Below are 13,980 nucleotides of genomic sequence, written 5' to 3'. Positions count from 1 at the left end.
CGCGCATACACATACATACATATATACATACAAAATTTTATACAAAATACAAATATTTGAACTCCAAAAGAATTTGAAATTAGCCAATTGGCAAATTTATTGAACAAACTTCACGTTTCGGCCATGGTTTTTGACCCTTATCAAGTGTAACAATTAACTCAGCTTTAGAGTTAAATGAAACACTTAGGGCCAAAAACACTGATAAGGGCCAAAAACCATGGCCGAAACGTCGTGAAGTTTGTTCAATAAAGAGCTGCCAGTTGTGACGACAAATATTTGAGATAATATACATAAAATAATTATTACGACTACTACATTAGTAAGGTTAACGAAAAAAATTATTGATAATTATTATTATAATTATCAATAATTTAAGAAAGAAACCATAAAGATAAAATTTAATTGATATGCCACAGATTATATGTACAAAGAAACTTATATGTTTTTACCATTGTCATTGTCATTTTGTTTTGGTCAAAGTATATAGAATATTAAAAAGGAAATATGATAAAGATATGAGCTTGACCTTGAATGATATCGATAAGATTATCTTAATTTTAATTTTTTATTTAATACAGACTTTAAAACTGTCTTAAAAATCTTCATATATAAATATTATAAAAAAGAAATGAGATATCTGACACTATCATGTAACGGGCCGTATTTCCTACGCGGGCTAACTCGCCGGGATCGGGTGTAGGAAAGGTCCCTGAGACAATAGACTCGGCTTTTCCGGAATAAAAGAATATATATATTTTAATAAGATCGTGGATATGTACAAGCTATTTACAATTGTGTAAGTGTGTCGGTGTGTGTATCGTGAGTCGTTCGGTGAAATGAGTATTTACAGATGCGGTGTGTGTATGTGTGTCTGTGTAAGTCGCGCGTCGCGGGCCGAAACAGCTGTTCGCTGTCGGGCGCGTAGCTAGCTCGGTGATGGTCGCGGTGTGCGGCGACGGGCCGGCGGGCAATGCCCTGGCGCGTGAAGCGGTGTATCTTGGCGCGGTGAGGCGAGCGGTGTGGCGGGCGGTAATCGCCGAAGCCTCGAGATCGGTGGCGCGCGGTACGCGGCGTGAAGCGCGGGGTGTTGTGCTGCGCGGTGATTTCTCGACTTGTATCTGGCGATCAAGGAAACGCCGGTCGATCTCGAGATCTCTCGAGGGAGACGGAGAACTCTCCACCCCCGTTGTGTTCGAGCCGGGTGATCGGGCGATTTAGGAAAGTCCGTAGCCGAGAACTCTCGGCGAAGGCGGAGTACGCTCTACCCTCTGCTACGGAGATGAACTAGGATTTAGAATGCGAGCGGTACCGAGAGCTCTCGGTTAAGGCAGAGAACACTCTACCCTAATTACTGATCGCAGGAAGCTTCTCAGGAGCGTACTCTGGTCGGGATCGGAATCCAGCGTACGGTCGGAGCGAGAAGTGTCGCAGCCTCCACCGGAGCGGCTTTTTATACCCACTCGGGTGAAGGATCGAGGATTCTCGTGGATCTTCGGGTTTCCCCGCACTTGCTCCCCTCCCGTTGGGAGCGTGCGGGGAAATATACGGAGACGATGCCTCGTCTCGACGCTTTTTATTGCGGGCGATTAGGACGGGCCGGTGCCCGTTTGTGCGGTCTGGCGAGTGTTCGGCCGGACCGCGCGCGGTCGGTGATGCCGGCGGACGGGAGGTTTGTTACAATCATTTAAAATGAGTGAAATTACGAAAAAGTTACCTTTTTAAAAAAGGTACAAAAAGCGTCAAGTATATGCGCGCAAAAGCACCTTCAAAAATTTATTCTTGTACAAAACAATAACTTAATAGATTTGACACTACAAAATGAGAATTAAGTTTTTTCTCTACAAAAATAATGATACAAAGAAAATGCTCCAACTATAAAAATGGATTTTTATACAAATCAGAACATTACAAATATTATAAATAAATATTTTAATACAAATAAATATTTTACTACAAAAACTTGACGCTGCTAAACTAAATAACTTGCTTTAATACTAAATCGCTTTCTTACAACCTAACTTACTAAAATAATAACTTAAAATTACAATTTTCTTACAATCGAAATCGTAATGACATTATATATAGGTATAACATTATACACGCGTGTATAACATTATACACGCACGCATAAGAGAGAGAGAGAGAGAGAGAGAGAGAGAGAGAGAGAGAGAGAGAGAGAGAGAGAGAGAGAGAGAGAGAGAGAGAGAGACATCCCTTAGGCTCCAAAAGGCTTGAATTACTTTAGATTAACTTTTTACATATTTTAGATTATCTATTAAAAATTTCTTCAGTGAACTCTTAAATTTGTAAGTTTACTCTTAAAAACTTTAACTTTATATAAAGTAACTTTTCCGAAGAGATATTCAAACGCACACACGCATAAACTAAATAAGTTATATAGTAAAAACACACATACACATACATTCAGATTACGCGCAAGAAATAAAGAAAGAGAGCTAGCAAATTAATCGATTTAATAACACCAAGTTCTTGTAGTAAAATATTTATTTGTAATATTTGTAATGCTCTAGTTCGTACACTGAAAAAAAAGTAATATATTCAATAAGATATTAAGTTGCGGACTGACAACTACAGATATACTCAATACAATAATATATGCTATTGCAGTATCAACATTGTACTTGCATTAATAGCAAATATTATTGTATTGAGTATTTTATGTAGTTGGCAGCCCGCAATTACATATGTTATATAGGCTATATTACTTTTCTTCTGTGTATGAATATCCATTTTTACTTGGTACATTTCCTTCATATTATTGGTTTTACAGAAAAAAATCTAATACTCTTATTTTTGTATCAAATCTAAATTGTTTTGCAAAAGAATACATTTTTAAGTATTTTTTGCACACGTATTTTTTTAGCGCTTTTTTGTACTTTTTCAAAAAAATTTACGTTTATTACATACATTGTAAATTATTTTGCTGATTATTAATGATCATTCTTAACACATTCTAAAAAATTATTTTTTTAAATATTTAATTTAATAAATTATTATATAATAATTGCCATATTTAACAAAATATCTAACAGATTGTAATAATTAATGGAAAATATTAATATTAAAAAATTCTTCAAAATGAATAAGAGATAACTTTATAAATTGATAACTTTATAAATTGCTAACTTGCAAAATGATAACTTTATAAATTGCTTTTGAAAAAAAATTATTTTACATTATTTTTTCCAAAAAATTAAAATTTTTTATCATTATTTTGTAAATATAACTTAAAAACATTTTTTATTTACTATACATATAGTAACCATAATGTCATTGAAAAAGATATTATATTAAGTAAAGCATAAATTCTCTAAATTTCTTGGAGTTAAATATTACTTAAAATTATTACAGTTGTAACCGTTGAATCCTGTATGTCTATTGGCTGCGGATAGCCGCGGGATTCAGGGTCCGGCGGCGGGCTCGAATAAATGAGAAGACGGTGTGTTCGGTAATACTATGGATTTATTCTGTAATAAGCCTACGTTCTAATATATACATTTCCCTACGCTAATATGTACAGTATGGTCCTCGTAGGCCGGTATTCATAGTCCATTCTTATATTTAGGATTATCTCAAGCACGTTCTTAAGATGCCATCTAGATTCATAGTCATAAACTAAGATTTCCTTAAGCATTGTCTTAAGCTTTACCTTCATGAAGATAATCTTATTCTATTATGATTCATAGTAACTTCTTAAGTCTATCTTAAAACTAGTTAGATTCATAATCAAATAAGGCGGTCTTATTTGAATGGAATAAGACTATATTTAATAGAAAGTAAGGTTAGATTTTCAAGTCAACGTCGTACATGACTTAAGATAATCTTATTTTTGTAAGTAGATTATTAAATATAATAAATGGAGTTAATAGGACAAATTAGTGATATTGAAGATATCGAAGATGATTTTGAAAATGTGGAACGTGTACGAATACGAAAACGATACATTCGCGATGGACAAAACCCTTTTGAATTCTACAATAATTTACAATTTAAAAAACGCTATAGATTTGATAAAGATTCCATTCTATATGGTATATTACCAAAAATTGAAGAAGGATTAGCAAAAATTAATAATCGTGGTCTGCCGATTTCACCAGTAATACAATTGTTAATATGTTTAAGATATTATGCAACTGCAAGTTTTCAGGTACGTATGTCTAATACAGAGAAAGAGAATATATTTATTAGTATTCTAAATTTATTAGTAATAATTAATTTAAAATAATAAAATAATTATATTTAATTTTTTCAGCTTCTTCTCGGTGATATAATGACCGTTTCGCAATCAACTACATCAAGAATCGTTTTTCGTGTAAGCTTATTAATTGCCAGCTTGCTTAAGGGGTTACACCAACCTAGCGGAAAAAAAAATTCGATTTTTTTTTTATTACATTTTCTTGAAGCTTCAAGTTTCGAGAATATATCCTGAAAGTTTTATGTTGATATCTGAAAAAATGCCGGAATTACAGAGAGTTGAGTAAAACGGGATCGAGCGTTCGAGTGCTCGAATTGGAGCAATATCAACATAAATCGCCACTGGACGATGATGTGATTAAAGCCATTCGTCCAATATTTGAAAACAACTTTCTAGTGATAATTTACTGGAGAAATGCGTCGGTGGATTTACGCAAAACGTTAACGAAAGTTTGAACAATCTGATTTGGCGCATAGCGCCAAAAGTGCAGCACAGCGGTGCACACGTTGTGCAAATTGCTGCCAATATTGCTGCATACACATTTAATGAAGATGCTGCCGCATATTTATTAATGATAATAAAAGAATTGTGCTGCATATTGCGAAAATCAAGACCGAGCGCGCATCAATGTGGCCGAAGTACGAGCGCAGAAGGCGACGCGCGAAGAAAAGATTGCTCGCTGTCAACAAAAGTCTTCACAAAGCACTGCTGTTATTGATGTGGAAGGAATCTCATATGGCCCCAGAATTGTCGACTAGAGGTAAAGTGCAAAATTCGGCTATTAACAATAGTAGAACTAAACTTGAAACTTTAAACGCGTTTTTCTCAAAACATGGTTTTCAAAGTCGGTGACCACCAGATCTCAAAAACTAATGGATGGATCGTTTTCAAATTTTTACACAATACTCTCAGAAACATTCTTTTGTCGGTGACGATCTCTTTTTTTTTTAATCGGTCTTCATTAAAAAATAAAAAAATGAAAAGGACAAAAATTTTTCGTTTTTTTTTTAATTTTAACTTCAACTCATCGCCATTTTGTAACAAACGATAAAATCGACAATCGGCGATCGTCACCGACAAACCACTACTGTTAACTTAAAAACACCATTTTGTTTTTTTGTTTCAGATGGATCGTTTAGAAGGGACAGTGGTCACCGCAAAATGCGTTTTTCCAAACCTCAATGTGTGTCGGCGGCCATATTTCTGCTTTCCGTCGCCATTGTTTAATAAAAAAATTTTTTTTATATTGTTGAAACATAAGTCAATAATCACCCTAAATTTCATTTAATTCCCACTACCCGTTTAGGAGGAATAAAATATCAAAGTTAGGCCTGTTTTTCGACCGTCTAGGTTGGTGTAACCCCTTAAGGAGTATATAAAAATGCCACAGGATCAAGAAATGCGAAATGAAAATCGACGATTATTTAATAATCTTGGAAAAGGGAATGGAGCTATTGGTCTCCCTGGCGTGGATGGTGCTATTGATTGTACCCATGTAAGATTAGTGGATACAAGATTTCAAAATATAAGTGAAATCTATAGAAATAGAAAAGGATATTTTTCACTTAATGTGCAAGTATGCATTATTTTTTGTACTATTTTTTGTTTATTTTTGATAATACATTTTTTTATGAATAATATATGTATTTTACAGACTGTTGTTGGGCCCAGGATGGAATTTTTGGACATTGTACCAGAGTGGCCTGGTAGCGCACATGATAGCCGAATATTTCAAAATTCTTTATTATGTATACGATACATCGAAAATCAGTTAGATGGTGGTATACTTGTTGGTGACAGAGGATATCCATGTTTACCATTTTTAATGACACCAATACCAAATCCTAGAACCGATGAAGAAATGAGGTAAAAAAGCCTTCTCTTTTGAAAAATATTTATAAATAAAAATATTTGTGCATCATAAATCATTATGTTGTAGTTACAACGATATACAATGTAGGACAAGACTAATAGTAGAAAGAACTTACGGCGTATGGAAAAGACGATTTCCTTGCCTATCACGAGGACTAACAACAAAACTTATTACGTCTACAACGATTGTTGTAGCATGTGCTGTATTACACAATATGTCGTTAATTTTTAATGATGTGTTACCGGACGATGATGAACTCTATGATTATGAAGAAGTACCTGTACATGAACCTAATAATAATGCAATAGATGGATTTGCTGCTCGCGAAGCAATGATTGCTCGTATGTTTAACTGATGTTATGTATTATATATCTACATATTAATAAAATGGTTACATAAACTAAATATAAAATTCGACAGTTTTATGAGAAAGAAAAAATAAATTTTGTACAATCAAATAAAATGGTAATTATTTTCAGTAAAATATGAAACAATTTTTTACTATTATATCCATCACATTTTATTTATTTATAAGATAAAAACGAAACAAACTGCATTCAACGTAACTTTTATTACAGACAAATAAAATACTCTTGGTTTTTTTAATTTTTTTTATCGTTAACGGTAGATATGATTTTAATTAAAACTAAAAAAATAATTACATACTAAATATCACATAACATCGCATAGTAGTAGTAATGCACATAATATTACATAACAAGTAATACGTAAAACTAAAATAATAATTCTTTTTGGTAGTACTTTTTGATATAACTTACTACGTATATGTAATAGTAATATTGTATAAAATAAAATATTATTCTTTTTAATAGTATTTACTACATAGTAACAGCAATAATATATAAAACTAAAAAATAATTTTTGTACTTTTTTAAATACTTATTCAAACTTATAAAAATATAAAATAACCGCGTTTATTTATTTTGTTTTTCTTTAAGTAATAATTCCGATAATTCAGCGGCAGCAGTAGCTGCACGAATTTCCAAGGCATACTTTTCTTTGAGATGGTCTATTTCAAGTTTTTGAATTACTTCTTGATGTCGTATATTTAAATTTGCTAATTGCTGCTCTCGATCAATTATAGATTTTATTCGTTTCAGTTTCAACAATTTTTCATTATTATTTTCTTCATTTTCCAGTTGTAGTTTCTTTATTTCCTTCTTTGGTGTAAGTACTACTATTTAAAAAAAACATTACAATTATTAGTATTTACATGCAAATATAACGATAAAAATACGATATATTTTCTTACCAATATCATTGATATCCTCTAATATACGTTTCTTTTGTACAGGCACATTTTTCGATGTAGATGCTTTCGAATAAAGAAAATCATACATTAATTAAAATATATATTATAATAACTAATAAAATAAAAATTTAGTATTGAGATTAATATAATAACGATAAATACACTCAGTCGAAAAAAAGAGGTACACCTAAAATTTGTCAAAAAATCACTAAACTTCCAACAACGATAACTATGCGAGTAATAAAGATAGGAAGGTTTCTAAAAAAAGAAATTAAAGCTTTAAATGTCTACTTTAAGAATCGATTTATTAAAATTTTGCGTAATAATTTTTTTTTTAACGGCGTATGACAAAGCGAGAGCATGCGAAATTGAAAAATATTGATCCGAGTTTGCAACAATCCATAGCGTGAGGCAAGTGTCGCAACTTAATGGGATAAAAAGCATGTGGTAGTACAGAGTCTTCCCTTCAAAATGCTTTTTTATTCGTCTCGATACGATGATTTTTCGCTGAAATATGCGCATTTGAATAAAAAGGCAGTTTTTTTACTTTAAATGCGTATATCTCAGCGAAAAATCATCGTATCGAGACAAGTAGAAAAGCATTTTGAAGGGGAATCTCTGTTCTATCGCATGCTTTTTATCCAATTAAGTTGCGATACTTGCCTCACGCCATGGATCGTTGCAAACTCGGATCAATATTTTTCAATTTTGCATGCTCTCGCTTTGTCATACGCCATTTTTAAAAAAATTATTACGCAAAATTTTAATAAATCGATTCTTAAAGTAGACATTTGAAGCTTTAATTTCTTTTTTTAGAAACCTTCCTACCTTTATTACTCGCGTAGTTATCGTTGTTTGAAGTTTAGTGATTTTTTGACAAATTTTAGGTGTATCGTTTTTTTTTTCGACTAAGTGTATATACAATTACTTGCTTTTCACAACTTCTATGATAAATTTACGAGCAAAAAGATATGCTACTTTATTATAATATTATATTCTTAAACTATTATAAAATTATATTCTTATACTTTTTATTACTAATACAGATTATGAAAAAAGTAAATATATTAATATAAATACATGCGCATGCAATTTTATACAGTAAAAATAGACATTGATAAAATTACCTTTATAGTTACTAACAAGGGAACGGACAGAACTGTCCCTCACCGATTTTAATGAGCTTCGGATATGTTGTAGAACATAAGAAAATATTAGACCCATATTTTTTTTTATCTGCGTATCTCGACGTTCAGGGGTTGAAACCACCCCTCGAAAATAACGCATTTTTTCATTTTTTGCGAATATCTTTGAAAATATAAGGTTTATGAAAAATGTTCTATACGAAAGTTTTATGGTATTTTATACTCTTTACAATAGTATATTTATATTTTTTAAAAATTTCAAATTTTTTAATTTATCCCACCCCCCATCCCTTTTTTCAACATTTTAAAAATTTTGTAAGGACAAAAATTAAAGAGCATTAAAAGCCGAATCCACCCATATATAATAACATATGGGTTCCATCATTCTCAATTATTAGCAAAACGAAATAGTAATCTCGCACTATAGGTGCCGCGCTAGAAGTAGTGTTGCATTATTTATTTAGTCGCGTCACACTCAATAACTGCCTCTTCTGCGTATATTTTTATATTAAAACATAAAAATGGATTAATTTTAATTATATAATACGCAACGTATTACACGATATAAAGCATAAATGCATATATATAACAAAAGTAGCATATATATACGTATGTGCCTACATACATTTTCATTGTTACAAATGCGAATATAAATTAATATGAAGCAAAATATTTTTTAACATTTAAAACTGCAAATACAACATAACGAAATATATAATATCAAGAGAAAAATATAAAACATAAACTGCAATAACTATTTGCATAATTATATTATTTACACTATATGCACGTAGCACGCTCTGATAATAAAGATAATATAAGTATATAAGTATATAATTTAATTTAATTTGAAGTTTGAAAATACATTATACGAATGTATATATACATTTTGCATATGACACGGACAAATAACTTTAATATCAGTGTTGATAGAGGGACCGGTTGTTTTCGCGCAAGCGCATCACGTGAGGCTTCAATAAAATATCCATTAGTAATAAGAAGGAGATCTTTGATCGTACATCTTGCACACGACGTATAAATATAGTAACAGTGATAGACGGATCGGTTGTTCTCGCACAGGCGAGAGGCTTCAATAAAGTATCTATTAGTAATAGGAAGGAGATGTTTGGTCCCCATACAATTTTGCAAAAAATCTGACCAGTATTTATCAAATAAAATACAATATTTATAAATTATTCTATTTAATACGAGAAAATATACATGCGTGTTTAATATGTGAAATGTGTTGACGTTTTTATAAATTTGCAAAAAAATTGTATGGGGATCAAATATCTCCTTCCTATTACAAATAGATGCTTTATTGAAGCCTCACGCCTGCGCGAGAACAACCGATCCGTCTATCACTGTTACTATATTTATACGTTGTCGTGTGCAAGATGTACGATCAAAGATCTCCTTCCTATTACTAATGGATATTTTATTGAAGCCTCACGTGATGCGCTTGCGCGAAAACAACCGGTCCCTCTATCAACACTGATATTAAAGTTATTTGTCCGTGTCGTATGCAAAATGTATATATACATCCGTATAAATATATTTTCAAACTTCAAATTAAATTAAATTATATACTTATATACTTATATTATCTTTATTATCAGAGCGTGCTACGTGCATATAGTGTAAATAATATAATTATGCAAATAGTTATTGCAATTTATGTTTTATATTTTTCTCTTGATAATATATATTTCGTTATGTTGTATTTGCAGTTTTAAATGTTAAAAAATATTTTCCTTCATATTAATTTATATTTGCATTTGTAACAATGAAAATGTATGTAGGCACATACGTATATATATATGCTACTTTTGTTATATATATGCATTTATGCTTTATATCGTGTAATACGTTGCGTATTATATAATTAAGATTAATCCATTTTTATGTTTTAATATAAAAATATATGCAGAAGAGGCAGTTATTGAGTGTGATGCGACTAAATAAATAACGCAACACTACTTCTAGCGCGGCACCTATAGTGCGAGATTACTATTTCGTTTTGCTAATAATTGAGAATGATGGAACCCATATGTTATTATATATGGGTGGATTTGGCTTTTAATGCTCTTTAATTTTTGTCCTTACAAAATTTTTAAAATGTTGAAAAAAGGGGTGGGGGTGGGATAAATTAAAAAATTTAAAATTTTTTAAAAATATAAATATACTATTGTAAAGAGTATAAAATACCATAAAACTTTTGTATAGAACATTTTTTCATAAACCTTATATTTTCAAAGATATTCGCAAAAAACGAAAAAATGCGTTATTTTCGAGGGGTGGTTTCAACCCCTAAACGTCGAGATACGCAGATAAAAAAAAATATGGGTTTAATATTTTCTTATGTTCTACAACATATCCGAAGCTCATTAAAATCGGTGAGGGACAGTTCTGTCCGTTCCCTTGTAAGTATTGCATGTTTGGTATTTAATATATCAGTATTTTCTTTATCAGCTTCATCGATCTCACTGTTTGATTCTATAACATTAAAGTCATTGTCATCAGTTTTAAATATAATTTGCAAATAAATTTGTTAACAGAAAGTATCAATAAAATTAGTCATTATACCTTCTGTATCACGTACAATAATTAAATTCTCATTAGTGACTTCTTTAAAATTGTCATCAACAGATGATTTATTTTCTACATATTTAGTTAATAATTCCTCAGGAATGCAATCGTCATTTAAGATTCTCTGTTGTCGTTCTAAAACAATATATTATTCGTTGGTTCTACATCATTTAAGATTCTCTATTATCGTTTTAAAACAATATATTATTCGCTATTATCTTTTGATGATTATATTAATAAAATAAAGATGTAATTACCTTGTATTACTTCATCTGATAAATTTGATGAAAATAATGTCGGTGCCGTTGTCATCAAATTGGGTGCTATTGCAGCAATATCAGGGTCAATTTCAGCAGATGTAGGTTCAGGCCCACCACCTGTTGACAGACGAGCTTGTTTTTCATGCGTAAAAGCATCTCTCTGTGTTGATTTTAGATTACTCCACAATTTTTTAAGTTGTTGAATACTTCTCTGTAATAATTTATTACATTATTAAATGTAAAAAAATAAAGTATTTATAATGAGTGGCCTTCACTTGGACACAATGCAAATGAACACGTTGCAAATAGACCAAATAAACTGTCCATTTGAACCGTGTACATTATTTTGTATCTATTTGCAACGTGTCCATCTGCACTGTGTCCAATTGTATTGTGTCCAAGTAAGCCACTCCCATTCATAATATCGTCGGCTAAATTATAAAACCTTCTAACTCCATTTTTGGGCAAAATTGAGATATTATGTGCATATTGATGTACATTGATTAGAAGGCTTTCTAATTTAGTCTACGATATAGCTTAATATGAGACCTTGCGACAATAAAGAAAATATTAAGAATAAAAATTTAATAATAAATATTAGGGGAAAAAAGATCTTTCTCTTCCTCTCTTGCCTTAATATTTAATATTTAATTTCTATTCCTGATTTTCTCTGTTATACGCCCGGTCTGACATTGTCTTAACCTTAAATGTCATATATTTTTCCCAAATATAACTGACATTTCTATTTTACACAATTAATAGCTAATTAAAAAATTATTCAAATTCTTACCTTACTTGTAATAATAGACGATAAATTGTATGAATCACAAATCTGGTTCCATGCTTCTTCTTTGTCTTTTAAGGTTGTGGCATCACTTTTTTTTCTTTCGATAATGTGCGAATATTTTACCAAAATTCGTAAAAAAAATTTTTTTTCTGCATCAGTATAATGTTTCTTATTACTTGCCATTTTTCAAATAATAATTTTTAAATATGTAATAATGCGGCGCCAGAAAGAAATCCACCAAAATTTAATACATTAATAATAAAAACGTGTAGACGTGAACTTGCAGAATTTTTTCTAATTTAAACACAACACTTCATTGGCTGATACATCAGAAAAATCCCGAAGATTACCGAAAGTAAAATAAGATCATCTTAAGCGTTAACTTCAGTAAGAAAATCTTAAGCAAAAGAAAGTGTCAATTTCTTTATAAAGATCGTCTTATTTTAAAACTATGAATACATAATGTCTTAAGTCGAGCTTTTACAAACAAGATGGTCTTAATCAAGAAAATCTTAAGAGAATGCTTGAGTCTGGACTATGAATACCGGCCGTAGTGCGAGGTGTGTGTGATACGCTGGCGACTGTGTCGCGGTGTGTCTACGCACGCTGAGTTTCGGTGCGCTGATTGGCTACGGCGGCGGTGCGTGTGATCGGTGTCGGCTTAATGCCTCGGTAGGCTGCGGCGGCGCGCGCGCCGGTCGGTCGGCGCGGTGATTGGCGGCGGGTGTGGTATCGGCGGCAGCGGTGCGGTGTTGTGCGACGGCCCTAAGGCCTAACGCTAGCGGCGCAGTGAATCGGCGCGGTCGTCGGCACGGTGCCCGGTGTCAGCTGTTCGGCGCATCAGCTGTTCGCTCGTCGGCGTTGTTGTCACCACGCGTAGTGACCGGTCGCGGAGTCGGTTCCTCCTCAGCGCGGAGTCCCCGGGTCGGGACGACGGCGACCGCTCAGTGCGCGGCCGAGAGCTCGGGTACGGAGCGTGGCGGTGTGCGGCCCCTCAATACGCGGCCAGGAAGGCACTCACTGCGTGCCCGGGTAGGATCGCTAGGTTAGGTGACGGCGCTCAATATGCGCTCGAGGATGCCTGGCTCAGTACACCAGGAGGAACGGTCTGCTCACTTCGCAGGCCGGGGAAGCTCTGTCTTCCGTCGCGAGTGGAGGGCTTATATACCCTCCACTCGGTGGTGAGGGAAAGAGAGAAGAGCGGAGGGAGCGAGCGAGGTAGGGGTAACGGCCTTACCTCCGTTCAAGCGGTAGTGGAGGAACGGCTCGTTACACAGTTTTACTCAGCAATAGTGATAATCTATTCTGAGAAAGTTACATTTTTTTCTTACCAACTTGGTATTTATTTTATCTCTTATAAATAATTTTTTTATATTGAAATGAATCTATAAAGAAATTTCGCAAATTATTTAAGTTCACGTTTCTGTACATTAGAATGGATTTTTTATTTTTGCGATTTTTTTATTTTAGTGTTCAAAATAAAAAAATATATTTGTTTTAAAAATAAATAAATTTTTATTAATAGCAAATATATAAAATTTTATTTTATAGAAATAAAAAATTTCTTTTTTTAATAAATTAATTTTTTCTTATAAATTTCTTTTCCATTTCTTCCCAGTCAAACAAATGACTAACTTTATTTTTTAAATAAAATTATGATCCAAGAAATTTAGATATAAAAAGCGAACAAATCAAACATGTAACATTATAATAAGATAGGTATTTAAAGATCGTCAAAGAAAAGGTGTCACAGCAGAGATCAGGACCACGGGGTCGTCACTTCCACAGTATTTACAGACTCCAAATCCTCTCTGATTGTGTGTGTATGTGTGTATGT

The 13,980-nt window shown here is 32.5% G+C and overlaps 4 protein-coding genes across 5 annotated transcripts; 2 read left to right on the top strand and 2 right to left on the bottom strand.

Annotated features, from left to right (window-relative positions):
- Positions 1–3,378: 3,378 nt before the first annotated feature.
- On the top strand, positions 3,379–4,974 carry LOC118645789. Its single transcript, XM_036287499.1, has 3 exons — positions 3,379–4,168; positions 4,274–4,379; positions 4,829–4,974. The coding sequence occupies exons 1-3, from the start codon at positions 3,878–3,880 to the stop codon at positions 4,972–4,974; spliced, it is 543 nt and encodes a 180-aa protein (XP_036143392.1). The 5' UTR covers positions 3,379–3,877.
- Positions 4,975–5,547: 573 nt separating this feature from the next.
- On the top strand, positions 5,548–6,528 carry LOC118645830 (putative nuclease HARBI1). The gene is made up of 3 exons (XM_036287569.1): positions 5,548–5,792; positions 5,871–6,082; positions 6,156–6,528. The coding sequence occupies exons 1-3, from the start codon at positions 5,598–5,600 to the stop codon at positions 6,442–6,444; spliced, it is 696 nt and encodes a 231-aa protein (XP_036143462.1). The 5' UTR covers positions 5,548–5,597; the 3' UTR covers positions 6,445–6,528.
- A 55-nt stretch (positions 6,529–6,583) lies between these two features.
- Positions 6,584–7,579, bottom strand: LOC118645831. Its single transcript, XM_036287570.1, has 2 exons — positions 7,363–7,579; positions 6,584–7,287 (listed from the first exon to the last, which is right to left on the bottom strand). The coding sequence occupies exons 1-2, from the start codon at positions 7,448–7,450 to the stop codon at positions 7,025–7,027; spliced, it is 351 nt and encodes a 116-aa protein (XP_036143463.1). The 5' UTR covers positions 7,451–7,579; the 3' UTR covers positions 6,584–7,024.
- A 3,264-nt stretch (positions 7,580–10,843) lies between these two features.
- LOC118645835 (myb/SANT-like DNA-binding domain-containing protein 3) lies at positions 10,844–13,609 on the bottom strand. 2 transcript variants are annotated; one of them, XM_036287578.1, is made up of 4 exons: positions 12,147–13,609; positions 11,354–11,567; positions 11,094–11,231; positions 10,844–11,003 (listed from the first exon to the last, which is right to left on the bottom strand). In XM_036287578.1, the coding sequence occupies exons 1-4, from the start codon at positions 12,324–12,326 to the stop codon at positions 10,867–10,869; spliced, it is 669 nt and encodes a 222-aa protein (XP_036143471.1). In that variant the 5' UTR covers positions 12,327–13,609; the 3' UTR covers positions 10,844–10,866. The 2 variants fall into 2 exon arrangements, with proteins under 2 accessions (XP_036143471.1, XP_036143472.1); XM_036287579.1 differs by having other exon boundaries at positions 11,354–11,473; positions 12,152–13,609.
- Between the last annotated feature and the right edge of the window lie 371 nt (positions 13,610–13,980).

Source organism: Monomorium pharaonis, chromosome 5 (assembly GCF_013373865.1).
Source record: "Monomorium pharaonis isolate MP-MQ-018 chromosome 5, ASM1337386v2, whole genome shotgun sequence".
NCBI classification, from domain to species: domain Eukaryota; kingdom Metazoa; phylum Arthropoda; class Insecta; order Hymenoptera; family Formicidae; genus Monomorium; species Monomorium pharaonis.
This window is presented reverse-complemented; position numbering and strand designations above follow the sequence as displayed.

Excerpts from the sequence above, each read along its gene's own strand:
- LOC118645789 (XM_036287499.1), top strand. The coding sequence starts at position 3,878 with ATGGAGTTAATAGGACAAATTAGTGATATTGAAGATATCGAAGATGAT. Across the intron at positions 4,169-4,273 it reads ATGCAACTGCAAGTTTTCAG|CTTCTTCTCGGTGATATAAT; the intron begins GTACGTATGTCT and ends TAATTTTTTCAG. Across the intron at positions 4,380-4,828 it reads TAAGGGGTTACACCAACCTA|ACCGAGCGCGCATCAATGTG; the intron begins GCGGAAAAAAAA and ends GCGAAAATCAAG.
- LOC118645830 (XM_036287569.1), top strand. The coding sequence starts at position 5,598 with ATGCCACAGGATCAAGAAATGCGAAATGAAAATCGACGATTATTTAAT. Across the intron at positions 5,793-5,870 it reads ATTTTTCACTTAATGTGCAA|ACTGTTGTTGGGCCCAGGAT; the intron begins GTATGCATTATT and ends TGTATTTTACAG. Across the intron at positions 6,083-6,155 it reads AGAACCGATGAAGAAATGAG|TTACAACGATATACAATGTA; the intron begins GTAAAAAAGCCT and ends ATTATGTTGTAG.
- LOC118645831 (XM_036287570.1), bottom strand. The coding sequence starts at position 7,450 with ATGTATGATTTTCTTTATTCGAAAGCATCTACATCGAAAAATGTGCCT. Across the intron at positions 7,288-7,362 it reads AGAGGATATCAATGATATTG|TAGTACTTACACCAAAGAAG; the intron begins GTAAGAAAATAT and ends TTTTTTAAATAG.
- LOC118645835 (XM_036287578.1), bottom strand. The coding sequence starts at position 12,326 with ATGGCAAGTAATAAGAAACATTATACTGATGCAGAAAAAAAATTTTTT. Across the intron at positions 11,568-12,146 it reads CGTCTATTATTACAAGTAAG|AGAAGTATTCAACAACTTAA; the intron begins GTAAGAATTTGA and ends AAATTATTACAG. Across the intron at positions 11,232-11,353 it reads ATCAGATGAAGTAATACAAG|AACGACAACAGAGAATCTTA; the intron begins GTAATTACATCT and ends ATATTGTTTTAG.